This window comes from Thunnus albacares, chromosome 21 (assembly GCF_914725855.1).
Source record: "Thunnus albacares chromosome 21, fThuAlb1.1, whole genome shotgun sequence".
Taxonomy (NCBI): Eukaryota; Metazoa; Chordata; class Actinopteri; order Scombriformes; family Scombridae; genus Thunnus; species Thunnus albacares.
This window is the reverse complement of record NC_058126.1, coordinates 17,048,250-17,064,655: the sequence shown is the minus strand read 5'-3', so window position 1 is coordinate 17,064,655 and position 16,406 is coordinate 17,048,250. Positions and strand designations below refer to the sequence as shown.

General features: G+C 40.8%; 2 protein-coding genes and 1 non-coding gene across 6 annotated transcripts in view; 2 read left to right on the top strand and 1 right to left on the bottom strand.

The window, feature by feature from the left end:
- Window positions 1-1,142: 1,142 nt before the first annotated feature.
- On the bottom strand, window positions 1,143-9,820 carry pex2 (peroxisomal biogenesis factor 2). The gene is made up of 2 exons (XM_044340367.1): window positions 9,709-9,820; window positions 1,143-2,815 (listed from the first exon to the last, which is right to left on the bottom strand). The coding sequence occupies exons 1-2, from the start codon at window positions 9,710-9,712 to the stop codon at window positions 1,827-1,829; spliced, it is 993 nt and encodes a 330-aa protein (XP_044196302.1). The 5' UTR covers window positions 9,713-9,820; the 3' UTR covers window positions 1,143-1,826.
- Window positions 9,821-9,940: 120 nt separating this feature from the next.
- LOC122972884 (trichohyalin-like) overlaps window positions 9,941-16,406 on the top strand; it is a 97,697-nt gene continuing 91,231 nt past the window's right edge. For 3 of the 4 annotated variants that reach the window (XM_044340279.1, XM_044340280.1, XM_044340278.1), the window contains exons 1-2: window positions 9,945-10,405; window positions 14,447-14,596. In XM_044340279.1, the coding sequence (XP_044196214.1) occupies window positions 10,169-10,405; window positions 14,447-14,596 (387 nt within the window). In that variant the 5' untranslated portion in view covers window positions 9,945-10,168. Of the gene's footprint in view, window positions 10,406-14,446; window positions 14,597-16,406 lie in introns of all 4 variants that reach the window. The other variant, XM_044340281.1, reaches the window with a different exon arrangement.
- trnal-uag lies at window positions 10,446-10,527 on the top strand. The gene has a single exon. It is a non-coding gene; the product is annotated as a tRNA-Leu (tRNA).

Sequence of the window (16,406 nt, the reverse complement as noted above, 5' to 3'; positions counted from 1 at the left end):
TGAGTATCCACGTGATGAGCCCTGTTTTTTACATTATGTCAAACCAATCATCATCTAGAGCTGTAACCCCCACCTCAAGGTGTACATTTTCTTTTAATCCAACAAGGGGCCATTTCAATACTTCTATATGTGCTTTAAACCATGCAATTCATTAATTTTGGCCTTGCATTACCCTCAAGGTCATTTACTCCAGCACATAGTGAATACTCCACAGACCTGTGAAAGTTCTCGGAGAAATAAAGATCACATCGGTCAGTAACATAAATAATTTAAGTTCAACCCTGCCAGTACACCTTCCGAGTATTCTTCAGGGCATTCATGCACCTCATGAGGACAAATATGTCATGCTTTATCCTCTCCACTCAACAGAAACATTAACCTCATCTGAAAGCCAATGTGTATGCATCTTTTTGAGCTGGTAGAGATCTGAGACCAGCTCTCCGCAATAGGCTTTCTATCACGCCTGCAGTTCCGATTGATCGTCTCGGCAATCAGCAATTAAGCCCTAGTGATCAGAGCGGGAGAGGGGAGGAAGGGGAGGGAAGGAGAGGTGGGAGGTAGCCCTCCCACCCACCCACCCCACTCCTCTCTTGTCAGCCCAGGAAAGGCTTCACTCAGCTGGGGTGCGTTTGGCCCGGGGCTGGGCTCACTGGTGGAGGTTAACTCCAGCATAAATAAGCATCTTTGGACTCATTACAGGGATTAGAGAGTAATTCGCCTGCGAGGAAGGAGACGACTGCCAGGGTTTTGGTACAGTTTACTACAGTCTTATAGGGGCGAGGGCCCGAGAGATTACAGAGGGAGAGAGATGGAAAGGCAGCAAAAGAGAGAAAGGCCAAGGGAAAAGAGAGGCTGGCTGTCAAGTGTATGTGTGTGTGTGTGTGTGTGTGTGTGTGTGTGTGTGTGTGTGAGTCAATCCAAGCCCCCGGCTGCCCCCTTGATCTTGAGCATGTTGGGGTGCTGTGAAAACGGATAATGGGAGTTAGAACGACCAGGCCTGTCTAGAGAGAAGTGTGCTGATTGTTATAACTTTCCCTCATCTCTCTCTCCTCCACTTAACTAAATAAACACCCAAGAGGTAGCACTCTATCAATTTTAATGATGTTGAAATACAATTTAGGCACAAAATACACAACAAATGCTAATTTGGCCATGATGAGAGGCTACAGAAATTCCTCCCATTATTTATTCAGCTGACTTTCTGCATTTTTCATCAGAACAAATATTCCCATTTCAACAAACACACACATACACACACTCTAACAGAAAGCCAATTTGGAGCATAAATCAACACGTTCGCTCATCAAATATATGCTCTGTGTGGTTCTCTGTAGTCTGTCCAGTGCACCAAAGACAAATAGTTCTGTCTAAAGTCCAGCTGGAGAAACGGAAGGGGCAGAGGATTGTCAATATATGCACACATACATTAAACATAGCAGGTCGATGTGTGTTCAGAAAAGACGTAGACATCATAAAGACTGAAGTCCAGTCATAAACTCATACACCTTGTGAATCTTTCAAAAGGAGGGCTGCCCACAGAACAGTGATGGTATTACATTTCTGTTTCCATGATACATTTTAGAATATGATAGAATATGAATATGAATATTTTTAGAAAAAGATTTTATAGATTTTTAAAATCAAAACATGGTTAACTCTTAGATACATTTAGATGTTCATACAAAAGGTGGTGAGTTGTGAATCTTTCCACTGCATATGTGTACTGTATTCCACAGCTTGTACAGCTATAAAAATATGAACCACCATTTTAATTTTAGCAAGTACCTGCCATCAGTCATGACTACTTCCAACATAGCAGGACAAAATCATGACCTGCCGACCATCTCGACCTCCATCTTGACCGGCTCCAGCTGCCCCGCCTCTGCGCCACACTTGGGACAGGTGATGTAAGCGTTTGCAATGCTGTGACTTTTGATACAGTAGTAGCAGAAAACATGCTGGCAGCCCACCATATGAGGCATGGTTGGCCACTCTCCACACAGCCCGCACTCTTTCCACACCCCTTGCCCATCCCTCCCGCCATCCCCACCTGCACTTTCTCCCCCAAGCAGAATCGAACACACCGTTGACTTCAGTTTCCTCGTATTGATCAGTGGTAACAGGAAGATGAGGAACTCAGCAAAGCCGTGCCACAGCAGCTCGCGGTTCATGTACTGGTAGGTTATGTCCCGGATCACATTGGGCTTGCTGAAAACCACCCGAGCTCCCACGATCCTTTCAGCCAGGACAGGGTGATGACCTTTCCTGAGGAACACGAGGAAGTTGACGAGGCTTGCGAGCTGGGCGATACTAGAAACGAGTGTCAGACAATTGCGGAGACCCCTTTGGAGAAACCCATTATCAATTTGAGACACAGGACCTCCTGAACTCAAACCTAAGCAAAGCAGCAGACTGTGGGAACGCTCCTGAAGCCAATGGGGACCTGCTGTGAGCAGAGCTAGACTCAACTTCTGCCTGCGGGACAGAGGTTTGTAATGGGGCGATGAGGAAAGGGTGTTGTGGTAGCGCAGGCTCAGTAAAGACTGGCCCACTGTGGTGCTGCTGGAATACAGTGTAAACCTCCACAGGAGCAGTTGGAGCAGAGCCCTCAGTTCTGGCTCCACCGGGGTGAGCAAGCCTGGGCGGCAGTTCTGGAAGCACTGGGAAAACTGGGTCCATACCAGCTGCTCGAGGGCTGAGTCTAGCTCAAGGGCATCCAGCTGGCTGATGCGCAATACTGGGGTCAGTGGGTCGACACCAGTTCCTGAACCAGAACCTCCAACAGTCTTTTTGTGGTTGTCCTCACTTTCCAAATCTGTTGGAAAAATATAAAGAGTATAAAAGTCAAATTTCTCAACATTTTTATGAGTTGACATTACTTTCGCAGTGTTTGCTTCATGTGCAAAACAAGGAGAAATCGATATTTTTTTTCCCAGCTTGGATCTTATTTTTGTTTTGTTTAGGCCATCATTAGTGTATGTTGATATTGCATTTACCCATTTCATTGCAGACAAAGCAAACTCTGTCAAATACAGTTATACCATTTAGTATACCACAGAAGTGATCAGACAAGTTTTAAACAAATACAAGCTGGTACAAAACAAACTACTTTAACAAAAGTGGAACATTCTTAAAAAAGGCATAACTCAGCTTATCTGACTGTAACAACAAAATTATTTAAACATAGATGGATAATTTAAATAATACTTTGGCAAGTACTCTTCCTTATTATTCAGAATTCTTATGTTTTTACATTCACACAAAATATGATACTTTTCTCCTAGACGACTGTCATCACAAAGGTTGCAGAAGCACTGGTTTCTATCTTCCAGTGAACTTGGTCATTCTGGTGTTGGTCCCCCTGAAGTTACAAATAGCCTGTCTGTTACATTGGTTTTAATAAAATGGCTAATTTTCCAATTTAATATCTGATTTAAATTCTACATCAAGATCACATACTGACATCCAATTAATCTGAATGATCTAAATCACTAATGTGGAAGTGAAAATACCAGTAAAGCTGAACTTCCATTGATGGACATTTCCTAAATGTGAGTGTTTTAAATAATAATTGTTGGAAACTGGATTCATTTCTTAAAAACCTTAATTTTAAAAATGATGGCCAACACTACAAAAAAGCACAGCAGATTTTTCCCTCAAGCTGCCAATAATTGAGTACAGAAAAGTTCTTATGACTTTATATTATTGTACACTATCAATATATCGGTAACACCATGCTGGAGCTATTAAAGTCATGAATATTAGAAAAACATATAGAGAGGCACAAACTATTAAAGGACAGCTTGGTTGTTGGGAGGAATGAGGCCCTTGAGGTGAAGCCCATCCTATTAGGAAGGTTATTTTTTCCTTATACATAGGAACGGAAATCACTTTTCACATGTAAAACCCGTCCTTAGTGCAACCTTTGAGCTGTGCAATGCGGAGGACCAGGGGGTCTTAGACTGCTCTCTTCGGTGTATAAACACACACAATCCAACACACACACACACACACACACACACACACACACACACACACACACACACACACACACACACGTAGCCCAGGGGCTCTTGGTGCCTGCTCCCTCTGGAGATAGGGGTGTGTGTACAAATCACATCACTAGGGATTAGGCTAACGGCACAGTCTCTGGTACACCGTATACATCTGCCAAATGTGGAACAATTTTCCTCCCCCTAGAGTCAACTCCATATGGGATCTCGCCATTGTGACGTCTGGGCTATTTTGTGCTGCATTCGTTACCAAACTGCTCTCAGTTCCCCAGTTTTATCTGTCTTTTCCTCAAATGAAATGCTTAGGAAGTGGGGGACTAACTAACGCAAGGAGAGACAGTGCATAAGGGCCACAGAGAGAGATAGATAGAGAGAGAGAGAGAGGGGGGGGAGAGAGAGAGAGAGACAGAGAGGCCTTTTTTGACAGTGGCTTTTGTGTCTTGCTGAACAGGATTTGTCACGAGGCTTTAAAAGAGATTTCAGCCGGGTAAATATGGCAGTTTTGACAGAAAGAGAGAGAGATGATGGTCACTTTAGACGTCTCTCGAGGAAGTAAAAAAAACATTCTGATATGTGGTGGCAATGCTCGGGTTTATTGTGGTGCACAGGACCATCTGTGTATTCATGATGTTTCAATAGACCCAGGATACACCGTCCAACTAAGTTAGAATTAGCAAATGAATGAAAAAAGAGGGAATTCACGCTGAAGTAAGCAGGTGTGACAAATTCATTGAGTTGCATTTGAAATGCTGCCATGTTTAGTGACTAGAACCTCGCCTGTGACGGAAGAAGAGTTTGGATTAAAAAAAAAAAAAAAGGAGAGAGAGGTAGTCTGAATGTGTATGCGAACCAATAAACATGCTCCATTTGTTTAGCTTAATCTGAAAAGTTTTTCCTTGATGGGAGAAAATGTGCAGATTATGTGCCTGTGTGTGTGTGTGTGTGGATGTGTGTATGACTATTTATGTATGTCAAGTGTAGTCTTGATCTATGCAGAGCTTTAATACAGAGCTAAGTTAATCTATCAGTCCATAGATACACACACACATACACACACACACACACACATAGCCAGGTGGTGGAAATCTCCGTCACAGCAGCAGCCCTCTCGGGAGAGTAAACCCGGCCGGGTCCAATATTCTTTTCAAAGCCTTTTATCGAGCAGTTTACAAGTTATGAATGAATATGTTTTATTTGGGGAAACACGGTATTGACAGCCACCTATCAATAGTAATGTGACTATTGTCAAGGGTCTGTCAATATTAATGTAATTATGATGTAGAGGGATCAGAGGGATGCCGGAGTCGGGGGCCAAGTAACATCTCCTGCCCACTGCCATATCAATAGCTGGGATTGCTATTGACAGCTTCCCTTCAGAGTTGCAGTACTTGCCAAATATATAACAAGCAGACACTTCAGTCAATGCTGGGCTGCCTATAAAAATTAAGCATTTGAATTTACAGGACCTTTTACCGTGGACAGCTGGAAATCCATGTTCCTTATGTAATAGTCAAAAGTCACAGTCAATGCCAGTGTTTACAGAGTACCGACATGGTGCGTTAGAGCGTGTGCACAGACACTACAGCGTTTGCACACAAAAAGTATGCATGGATACAAGCGGACAGACTCTTCCTCTGATGTATTCACTCACACACATACACCTGATGTGATATATTGACTTGATAATTCTCTTGTGGGTCAGCCAACCGATCGACCCAGAGCCAAAATGCCCTCTCTTGAAGCGTTGGCGGCTATTATTATTCGTTTATTTGTAAGGGACAAGTACAGAGAAACATTGACAGTTGCAGAAGCATTATCTGATGTACTGTACATGTGTATATAGCTGAAGCTAATGTCCAACACCAGTCCCTTGATGGGCATTGATAGTTCAAGTTCATTGAAATGACACGTTACAGTTTAGAATCCGTGCACAAAGTAATAAAAGAAAAACAGCAACCGTCCATGACAACACAACAACAAACAGACGAACAAAATAAAACAAAATGCAAAAACATTTCAGCATTTATAGGCTGACAACCAACAAAGTCAGAAAGCAGGTTAGAGGAGTTCATAGAAAGTCAACAGAAAATCACCTGAAAAGTCTGAGGTCTCGCTTTTCTATCAGGGCTGTATGAAATATTTTAAAAGCATCTTCGAGGGAGTATTAAAGAATATTGTGATTCAGGTCAGATGAGAGTTTTTCCCTCCCCTTGTTCCCTTAGCCTGTGCATGTTGTTCAGACAAAGATAGCGCACTGACTCAAGGCTGACTGCCATAGCTTACAGACAACAACAACAACAATATCCAATCTAACAGGGAACACACTGCAACATCGCTTCAAGCAAAAGGGGCCATGACCAGTGTGAGGAGGGAGACATGAGGCAACAAAAGCGTACAGAGCATCAGACTGAAGCCTCGCAGCTGCACCGGGTCCTCTGAAAACTATGCTGTAATGACAGCTACCCAACAGAAAGACGGATAGACAAAGAGACAGACGGACACGTTAGACAACACGTCATGAAACCCCCAGCTGGGAGCTCTGAGCTACTGTCTACTGATACAGTGAAAGAAATAAAACTGGGGGCAAAGATAGCCAAGGAGAAAATACGAGAGAGGGGGGGAAAAAACAGATAAGCACAAACCTCTCCCTAGAGCTGACCTTGAGACTGACGGTCACAATAAAGGAGGAGGGAACATTCCTGAAGCGTACGCGGCTCAGCCCTACTGAGGTGCGGGCATCCAGGGAATAGCCTATAGACAGAGGAAGGCTGCTCTTTCTTCTTGACCTTGGCTTTGGTGTCTAGGGAGGAGATGAGGGTGTTTAGGGCAGGGGACTAAAGACTAGGGGATGCTGGGAAGGTGGAGTGTCTCTGGGGGATTGTATTTTGCTTTTTCTGCAGCGGACCAGTGCTCTGAAGCCGCTCACAAGGCTATCATTTCATGCCAGTTGGAGACTGTGTGGCCAAAAGTCTCGATTTAGCTGCTGGCGTAGTGTAAGCGCTAAGCACTTAGCTATGGTTGTTAGCATAATATATTTGCTGAAATAATGCATAAACGTTCACTTGGCTTTCTATGATGCTTGTAGCGAGAAATAGGCTATGCATTGGCAAAGCATGCTGGATTACAACTTTACATTTTCTTCTCTCGCTCATGTAAATTAATTTGTGTAAAAGCTCTGGTGAATAAAACCTATTTCTCTGAGCACTCCAGTCTCGTTTTTCTCTCTCTCTCTACCCCCCCTGCTCCCCCACTTTATTGCCCTTCTTTCGCCAGGAACGAGCGCGGGCCTATTAGCCAAGGCCTGCTAATGTCCTCACTATGAAAACGGATGAGAATGTCAGATTTAGAACTTTTAAGAGAGTGATGTCATACAGCAGACCACAGGCATTACAGGGACGCTAAGATTACCCAGGCGGTAACCAGACTAATTGTTATGAGTCTGTTTCATGAAAAATGAATGTGTGCAAATGCACAGAGGGGTCTTCAGGCTGTGTGTGTGTGTGTGTCTGTGTGTGTGTGTGTATGCGTCACACACTAATGCTTTATCAAGGCTCTCCTCTTTCTCTAATCACCCAAGACTCCGCCAAGCCATGGGGTGAGGGCCAAGTTAATGTCTGAACACACACAAAAAAAAAATACACATCAGTTAGAACACCTCATCTGACGCACAAAAAATGTGCTCTGCTTAATCTGGTTTGCTCAGAAGGTAAATTATTTAAGAGAATTAATTGATTTCATGAGTATGAAGGTTGCGTATGCTAAGGCTGTATGAGTAATAAGTACAGGGGTTTGCGAAAAACAACTTAAAAAGTCATAAAACATTTAGAGGGCAGAATGGCACAATGAACGTGGAAGAAAAAGCGGAACAGCTAATAAATGAGAGAACTGAAGTTGTGTCTTTCTTAGGAGTCAACGAGAGAGCACTGGGACCTAATCTCATGCAAATAAAATGTGTTATCCTAAGGAATATTTGATCAGCACATTTCTTGGCTTCATTTTATGCATGAAAAACACAGGGATAATAAAGGAGAAAACATTTGTCTGTGTTTTTTTTTAAATCTGAGAAACAATTAAAATGTGTGTGGGAGTGGAACAGTCTAAACTGAGGGGAAGTTGCTTTTTGTCTCCTGTAAAATATTTGAGAATGTTGAGACTACTGCAGGATGAGAGATTTAAGAGTCTGTCAAGCCCGCTGTACAGACACTACTTTTTGGGAACTCTTCTTTTATGAATTAATTTGGGGAACTGGATTGCTGACGCTGCAAATTGTACCCCTAATGACATGTCAACATGTTATACTTTCATCTTGATTTGGAAATTGAATGCCTTGATTTCTTGTGAAAATAAGATAATAATGTGCCTCCTGGCAATGTACAGATCACAGCTAGTGCACTGCAAATATGGAAAACATAATGTGATACCTAGAAGACAATATAATATGATGTACAGTATGTAGACTTTATCAAAATTTATGTTGCATAGTGGATGTTGACAGAATATCCTACATTGCCTATCTTTAACATTAGTTTTATGTCTGCCAATTCCTAGAGTACTGAAATGTCAGAAATTAAAATGAAACTAGATAGAAAATCAATTGATAATACATCACATAACCAATTAATTCTTAGTAACTTAGTCCAGTGAATATATCATTCTAAATTGAATGTCTTTGGCACTGTTGAACAAGAAAAAAAAAAAATCATAAAACAGGCCACAGGTTTTCTTTTGCTTTTGCTTTTTTGGGGGTTAATTGACTACACCTAAATAGCTAATCTGTCTAGGGTGGATTTTTGTCCAGATAGGTGCACATACTGTATATTTCTATGCCATTATTGCATGCCCTCATATGGAAACTGTATAGGATGACCTTCTGACCCCAGAGTGACATCACAGCCCAATTTAACCTTAGCCATTCCCGTAAAACACACTCATACACTAAAAACACACTCATTAAGCTTAAGTGTTTAGCTGCAGAGGCATGCGCCTGTACTTCAATTTCATGCAATCAGCCAATCCACACTCTCCTCATAATGTCATTGTGTTTTAATTTTTTTTTTTTTTTTTTTTTTTTACATACCCATCAGTCTTTTGACAACAAAACAACCCTAAATCTGCTCCATTTTGATAATAAGGCAAGAGCATTATGTGATAATCACAGTGGGGGATTAAGTTTTGGGCAGTGTGTGTGTGTGTGTGTGTGTGAGGCAGAGAGAGAGAGAGAGCAGTGCAGTCAAAGCCACTGGAAAAAAGGAGATATAACCAAGAGAAAGATAAGAGTAGAGGAGTGATGATTGGGATGAGAGAAATTAAGTGAGTAGTCTCTTGAAAATCAATAAGATCAACTTTGCCTTGAATCTCAATGTGGAAGGTTTTGATCTCTGGCACTGATTATTTAGGGGAATAATGGGATTGTGTGGGGAGCAGTATAACATCCTCTTGAAGGAACACACAGTCACAAGGTTACCAGCCAAAGTTAAGTCCATAGACATTAATGATCGATTCGATTTGAAAAGTAGATATATAGATATAAACGATCAAATAGTGCGATATGGGCACAAGTTGACATGAGACAGATAAGTCACACCTATTAAACGAAATACACGTGCCGATTTGGAGCTTTTCCGTTGACGTACCAGTGGGTGGAAAACAAAAATACGACCGACTCGGTTCTTAACAACACAACGACGATATTTACCCATTTCTTTCAAGAGAAAGGCGAATTCCTGTCCTGCAGTCCTGTCATTCCTGACCGTGAGGGTTCCTCTTGACAGGAAGAAAACAACAATCTGTATTTCCGGGTTGTAAACCTCGACCCCGCCTCTTACAGAAAACTCATCAAATGGGATTCAGCGACGTAACAATGATGACACCCGTGATCAAATATAGCCAATCAGATCACGCAGCGCCAATGCAGCGGCAAACTGCAGGGGGAAGCGTCAGTATTGCCTGAAAATAATTCATCTCCAGCACTCCGTTTGTTGTAGTAACCGCACGTAGCGACCAAAGTTGTTGCTGAAGCCACGGTAATTCACATTAAAAAAACAGAAAATGTTCAACCTAACTCCAAATGCCAGGCATTGTCATTTTTGAAAAAAAAGCTCTACAGTTTAATAATGTAAGCTATAAGGCTGTGCAGAGATTGAACCAAAGTGACCATGAGCCAAACGACAACACCAGACTCAGGGGACGCCTTGGAGTGGTCGGGAGGGGGAAATGATACTTTGAACCTGTCCTCACCCCCAGGAGAAATAGAGCTTAAAGTAGCCATTCTGTGCCCTGGCACTGAGACAAACAGCATTAAACAGCTTCTGAACGAGTTCAAAGGACTGTACGAGCAAAGGTTGAGATGCCTGGAGCTGGATACCACTATAACCCGAGAAGAAACACTGCAGGTAGGTAGACGTGACCTCCTCTTCGTATAGGTATATCAAGGGTAGCGTGGCCGAGCGGTCTAAGGCGCTGGATTTAGGCTCCAGTCTCTCTGGAGGCGTGGGTTCAAATCCCACCGCTGCCATTATGATCCATGAGGAGTACTTTGTTACCTCTGAAAACGTACTGTCCCAAATATGAGTAACTTTGTGTCCACTTAAGACACAAGTTTGTAGGGGAAACCCGTCAGAAGTTTGACTATTTGTAGATATTTGTCCTCAGTTACCTGTTGACATAATAAATCAAGTCAAATTTATTCACAAGCACATTTAAAAACAATAGGAGTTGACCAAAGTGCTTTACAGAAAAATGTAAAAATACAGTTGAAGAATTAAAACGAAATAGATAGTAAATTGTAATAGACTAAATTAACAATTTTAATATGCTTTCAAAAAAGGGGGACTTAAAAGCGATTCTTTAAAGGTGGGTCTAGTATGTAAAAGTGGTGATAGATGGGGAAGATGGTGAGGGGAAAACTGTTCCACAGTCTGGGAGCAGCAATGGAAAAAGCTCGGTCACCTATAAAGAGAGTTTAATAAATGTCTTATCATATTAGACATGATCAAACATTGACTCCATCCAGCACACATTCCCTGTAAAACAGTTTCTTTTTTCACTGGGAAACCACATGCAAACTCTGTCAGTAACTGCTCCAGGGGTCTGGACCCTGGATTGTATACACATGTACAGATGAGTAAATTATTTGGACATGTAGTAAATCTCGTGGGGCTAGTGAAGGGTTAAATACTCCCCACCAGGATGTACCCTTCAGAACTGAGTGACATTACACAGTGTCTTCACTTGTACTGCTTACCTCTGATTTCCTCGATCAAGCTTCAATAAATGTTTCTGCGTAAGACATCCAGGTATCCTAAACCTTCTTCAGTTACGAGTTAACCTGCTCTCAATATTTTCATTCTGATCATCTGCATAATTTATGCTAAAAATTACAATAAAGGGCCTTATTCAGACCCAAAGTTGCTACAGTACGTCTAGTTTTCTGCAACATCTATTGTCATTAGGTTATCATCCATCTAATACAAACAAAAGAGCATCCTGTCCACCGTGACTCGGTCATCAGAAGATGACCTCTGTCCTGTCAGATAAATGACAGGAGGAAGCGCAGGGGTGCTTTCATAAAGCCGCAGCACTTGTAACAGGTGGCAAATTGCATTATGTTTCCATCTGAGCAGCAGAGATCAGGAACACAGATCCACACTCATATTTAAAAAAGAGAGGTTTCTAATCATCAAGATTGTCATGTGACATCATTTAGCTACAGAATGTAGCCTGTGTGAGCTGGGCTGTGCATCAAAGCAAGTGTAACAAGGTTTCGGAGATGGGTTTCGGTCAGCCGGCCCCAGTCGAGGGCCTGCTTAACAAGGTTATGTGTTTAGAACCCAGGAGCTCCCAAGTCCTAAAGGTTGATGTGCTCAGTTAATCATGAAGCTTGTCCATTGAAAACACAGCACCCATTCATCTGTAATCCATTGTAGGTTTATGATGTTTCTTAAAATGTTAAAACATTTGAACAAACTCTAAATTAAAGAATTCATATGAAGTATGTTTGTATGTTTTATGGGCAGTAATCATGAATAGCTGTGCCAAAGCTATGAAACCGTAAACCAACAATGGGTTTTATATGTGTATTTTCACTTTCACACCTTAAAATACAATGTCAGGGACTAGATTGTTGTCTTAGATACTGCCACGTCTACTATCTTTGAAAAGTTACTCTCCCTGAAGCTATACATCAGTGTTATATTATGTGTCAGGGGACGGCATACCTGCTTGTTGACTTTTTTGGCTTTAGGGGACAGATGTTTATGAACACAGATGTACAGGTGCTCCTCTAAGGCATACGAATTCTGAAATTCAGTGGCACCTCCTCTTATCAGAGCTCAAATCATTGTATGTGTGTCGGCTATCCGGCAAAATGTACAATCCCTTTAAGGAACAAGTGCACAAACTGTGAGGATTTAATTAAGTATGTCAGATAGACTATGTGGAGCTGGTTCAGGTGACCTATTTTTGTAAACAATAAAATATGAACTTTGAAATGCAGGCAGAAAGCAGAAGCAGGGAATAACATCTTTCTATGCCTGCCCGAACCCCTGACCCAACTACCTACTGTACTCTTGCCTGAAGTATCCCTTTCTATTAACGCAGTTCAGAGGTCATCTGTTGTGAATGCAGGGTGGGCAACTGTGTGTAGGTCAAGAGTATCTGACATTACAGTCTGGCAGGTCCAGTTGTATAAAGAAGTTTTGGTTTTGAAAAGTTAAACGATATTTAAAAATTTAAAGCCAATTACCACTCAGGAAGGCAATGCCTAAAGTAGGGCAGTGATTATGAGAAGAAATTCAATAAAGTCCCACTAACAACAAGCTTGTGGTTATGATGATGTATTATTTACCTAAACTGTAGACTCACAAGTCAGTCTCTAAAGGCTTCGCTCAACTAGAGACTGAGGACAGTCTCCTAGCTTTGGTTATTAAAACTGGGTGGAAACAATTAGAGTCTTTAAAAAAACCCTGCATCGCAGAACCAATCCAGAGTCTTTAGGGTGGCCCTTCATATTGGCACAGTGACATGGAGGAGGATAGGGGGAGAGCATGGTTTCTGGTAAGGTGTGACCTTGGCAAAATGTAAGGGGTGTAGGTTTGTTAGCGGCTGTTCTTGCTGCTGTTCAAGCAACTACCTTGCATTTAGAGATCCCCACATGATCGGTGGGCAGGTAGACTTTCGATTGTCTGGTATTGTGAGACTACCTAAACTGAGAAAGTGCAAGTGAAAAACTACCAGATAGGGAGTACAGCTGCAATAAATTTGGTGTGAAAGCATTATCAGCTTTCGAATTCTAGATGTTGTAGATGTTAATAATACAACTTCCCTCAAAGCATGATGTTCTCTACTGTTGTGGGGCCTTGTCCATATGTTAAGAATGCATGGACTTCTTGTTGGGATGGAATTAGAGCCTGTGGTCTTCAGCAGTGGATTTTACCACCGCCACAATTTCAGTTAGTTGCCTTCAGATGTGTGTTGTTGTCACAAAGTAAAATAATCACTACCTTCCCTGCAAGATTATTGACTCCCCAAACCTTATGTATCTCCCTGTTAAATCAGAGTCCTAATCTCAATGGGACAACCCTTAAGACACAAGGCAAGGGTTAAATACAACTAAATAAATTATACATTTCCTGTTTCTGTTATCCTATATGTCTGGAGAACTCTCATGTTTGCCCTTCAGGCCATCATTGGGGGTTGTGCTCCGATCTTCTGTTCATCTAATCGTGTGTCAAAGTGATAAGACATCCCTTTGAGTTTTGATAAATGTTGGGGAAAGTATGCATCTCACTTTTGTAGTCTGTCATTTTCCACTCTGATTTGCACTACATTTATATATCAGAGAAGATTACATACTGTCTTACCATCAGTCTCTTATGAACTATGTTCAAATTGCAAATCATTTACAATATTGATTTATTTTCAAGTTGAAAAGTTGCAAGGAAGGAAGGAAATTTGGAGGGATGGAGCGGCTTAGTGCTTGACTTCAACACTGCATACTTCAGTTTGTGTCCCTCCTCATGCTTTAATTCTGAATTTATTGATTCTTTATGTTTTTCAATGATCTGTCTCTAAACATGGTCATAAACATACATATATATCACAATTCACATGAGTGGATGTTGTTGGGAAAACAAATGGAAAAATGTTGCCACTGAAAATCTTGCAAATACTTAGAGTTATTATGAATGTACCTCTTTGGGAAAACTGTTGGATTTATTTATTAGTGAGCCATGCAGCTGTACATAATTTTTGATGCACAAATTACGTGTTTACTAGTCTCCTGTTTTAAACAGGGATTTTGTTTGTCATTTATTCAACTGAGTCAATAAAACAAAACAATTTGCATTATAGAAAACTGCTTGGTCCTACTGTCAGCTTGTTAAAACACAGCAAATAAACCACTGTTTGATCCTGCTGTGCTGTTATTCTTGCAGAGGAAAGTGGATTTCCTGCAGTCTTATGTGAATGACCTCGCAGACCAGAACCAGGTGTTGGTTCAGACCATTGAAGATCTGCAGAAGGAAGCTGACCACAAGGTTTCCTATTTGGGAATGAAGCTACACACCTCTGATGATATTTTGGATGTAAGGTTTTGTACATTTTTTTATTTAAAAAAACATTGTTTTGGTAACATTTCTGTTGAATGAGGTAGTTGGTCAAGGAAGAGCATCATTGTTTTTTTTGATATGTTATTAATTATAGAATATTATGATATGTATTGCCTTTAAACGATTTTGAGTGGCTGATATAACACAAGTTTGGAAAATTGGTGTTGTAATATGTTTGGACCCTTTGCAATCTGAAAATAGGTACGCACCCCCCTTTGTGCCCACATATGTATGAAACAAAAATCTTAAATTAGCCACAACCTTGAAGAAAAAGGTCACGAAAATAAGGTGAAACTGTTCAGGTGATCCCCTGCAAAGATTTCCAGCAGGAAATTTGAATGCAAACCTAACTTATATCCTTTAGATACAGTATATACAAATACATTGCTTATATTTATGTCACCTTGCTGTTTAACCAGGTACATTTATTTAGTATTCTGCAATAAGTCTAATCATAAATACTATCTATATACAAATATAAAACATGGACAGACACAACAGCACTTAGAAGAAATTCAAGTGAGGAAACAAGAGAGAAAGAGAGAATAACAGCTCATGGCTTTCTTTTCTATTCTGCTGTACCACTGTCTCCAGGATCCTTTGTTTCTGTACACTACACAAGGCCAAGGCCTGTCTGACATTACAGAATTCAATCAGTGAAGATCACATTGATCATAGTTAACAGAAAAGTCCATGAAAATCTCTACAAACAACCCTCATTGTTTGTAGTATCACTATGTAGAATTATAGCAATACAGAAAAGCAATTAGGATGAGCATGGAGTCATGCAAGAGTTTTCTGTTTTTAAGTGTAATGGCATAATTCTTTGTTGAGACCTGTTTTTAAAAGATACAATGAACTCTTTAAGATAAGATGCGTGTAAACTGAAAAAGGAGTCAAGCAAAGAAATGTCTATAAATACCTTTTCAAGTTTGTGGTCCAACTATTTTCTGGAGGAAACTACAAATAATCATTCATTCTTAGTGGACTGGAGGTGGAAAGCTGTTTGCACAAATTCTCCATCAAAGTGTTTTTTTTTTTTTTTTTTCTTTTTAAAGATTGCATCAACACAAGGCAAGTCTATAAAGACATCATCACCACTTGATGTAGTGACCTTAAGTTATTGTTCCATTTCAGTTATGGCTTTCAGTCCAGGCTTCTATCAATATTAGCCCTTCTGACTGGATTTTGCACACAGAAAAGTAATTATGGCCTATTATACATCAAAGTACTTATCTGCTATTACGGAGAAGGTCAGAAGGCTAGCTTTGTGTGCTCTCTACGCTGGTCACAAAGGTCATTGCAATACAATGCTTTGCATTTTTCAACATTCAATGCTGCCCATTTTTTACTTCATCAATTTAAAACTTCATTTTCTTCAATGGCATTGCTTTAGCAACAAAATACCAGCACCTCGGCGTTTTCTCTCTCATAGGGCGTTCTCATGCTTTCACTGAATAGGCTGCACATTATATATATATATGTTGCTCACAAACTATTGCACAATGCACGCCTACTGAATGGCATGAGAATGGCCAAGGCCTTTTATTAGTTTTCACATGTTATTATCAGTAGTGTAATTTTCGGCACTTTACCAATTTATTTGTCTTTCTCTTGCAGATTAAACAATTACAGCTGAAGGGGAATAGGTGAAGAAAATTTTGAAAAACTAATTAAATAATGTTTTCTTAGTTGACGAGAGTCCTTCAGTCCATCCAGTAGCACAATTTTGTTATTGTTTGCGTCAACAACAGCTTCTCCTGGCAGCCAAAGAGACACAGCGTGA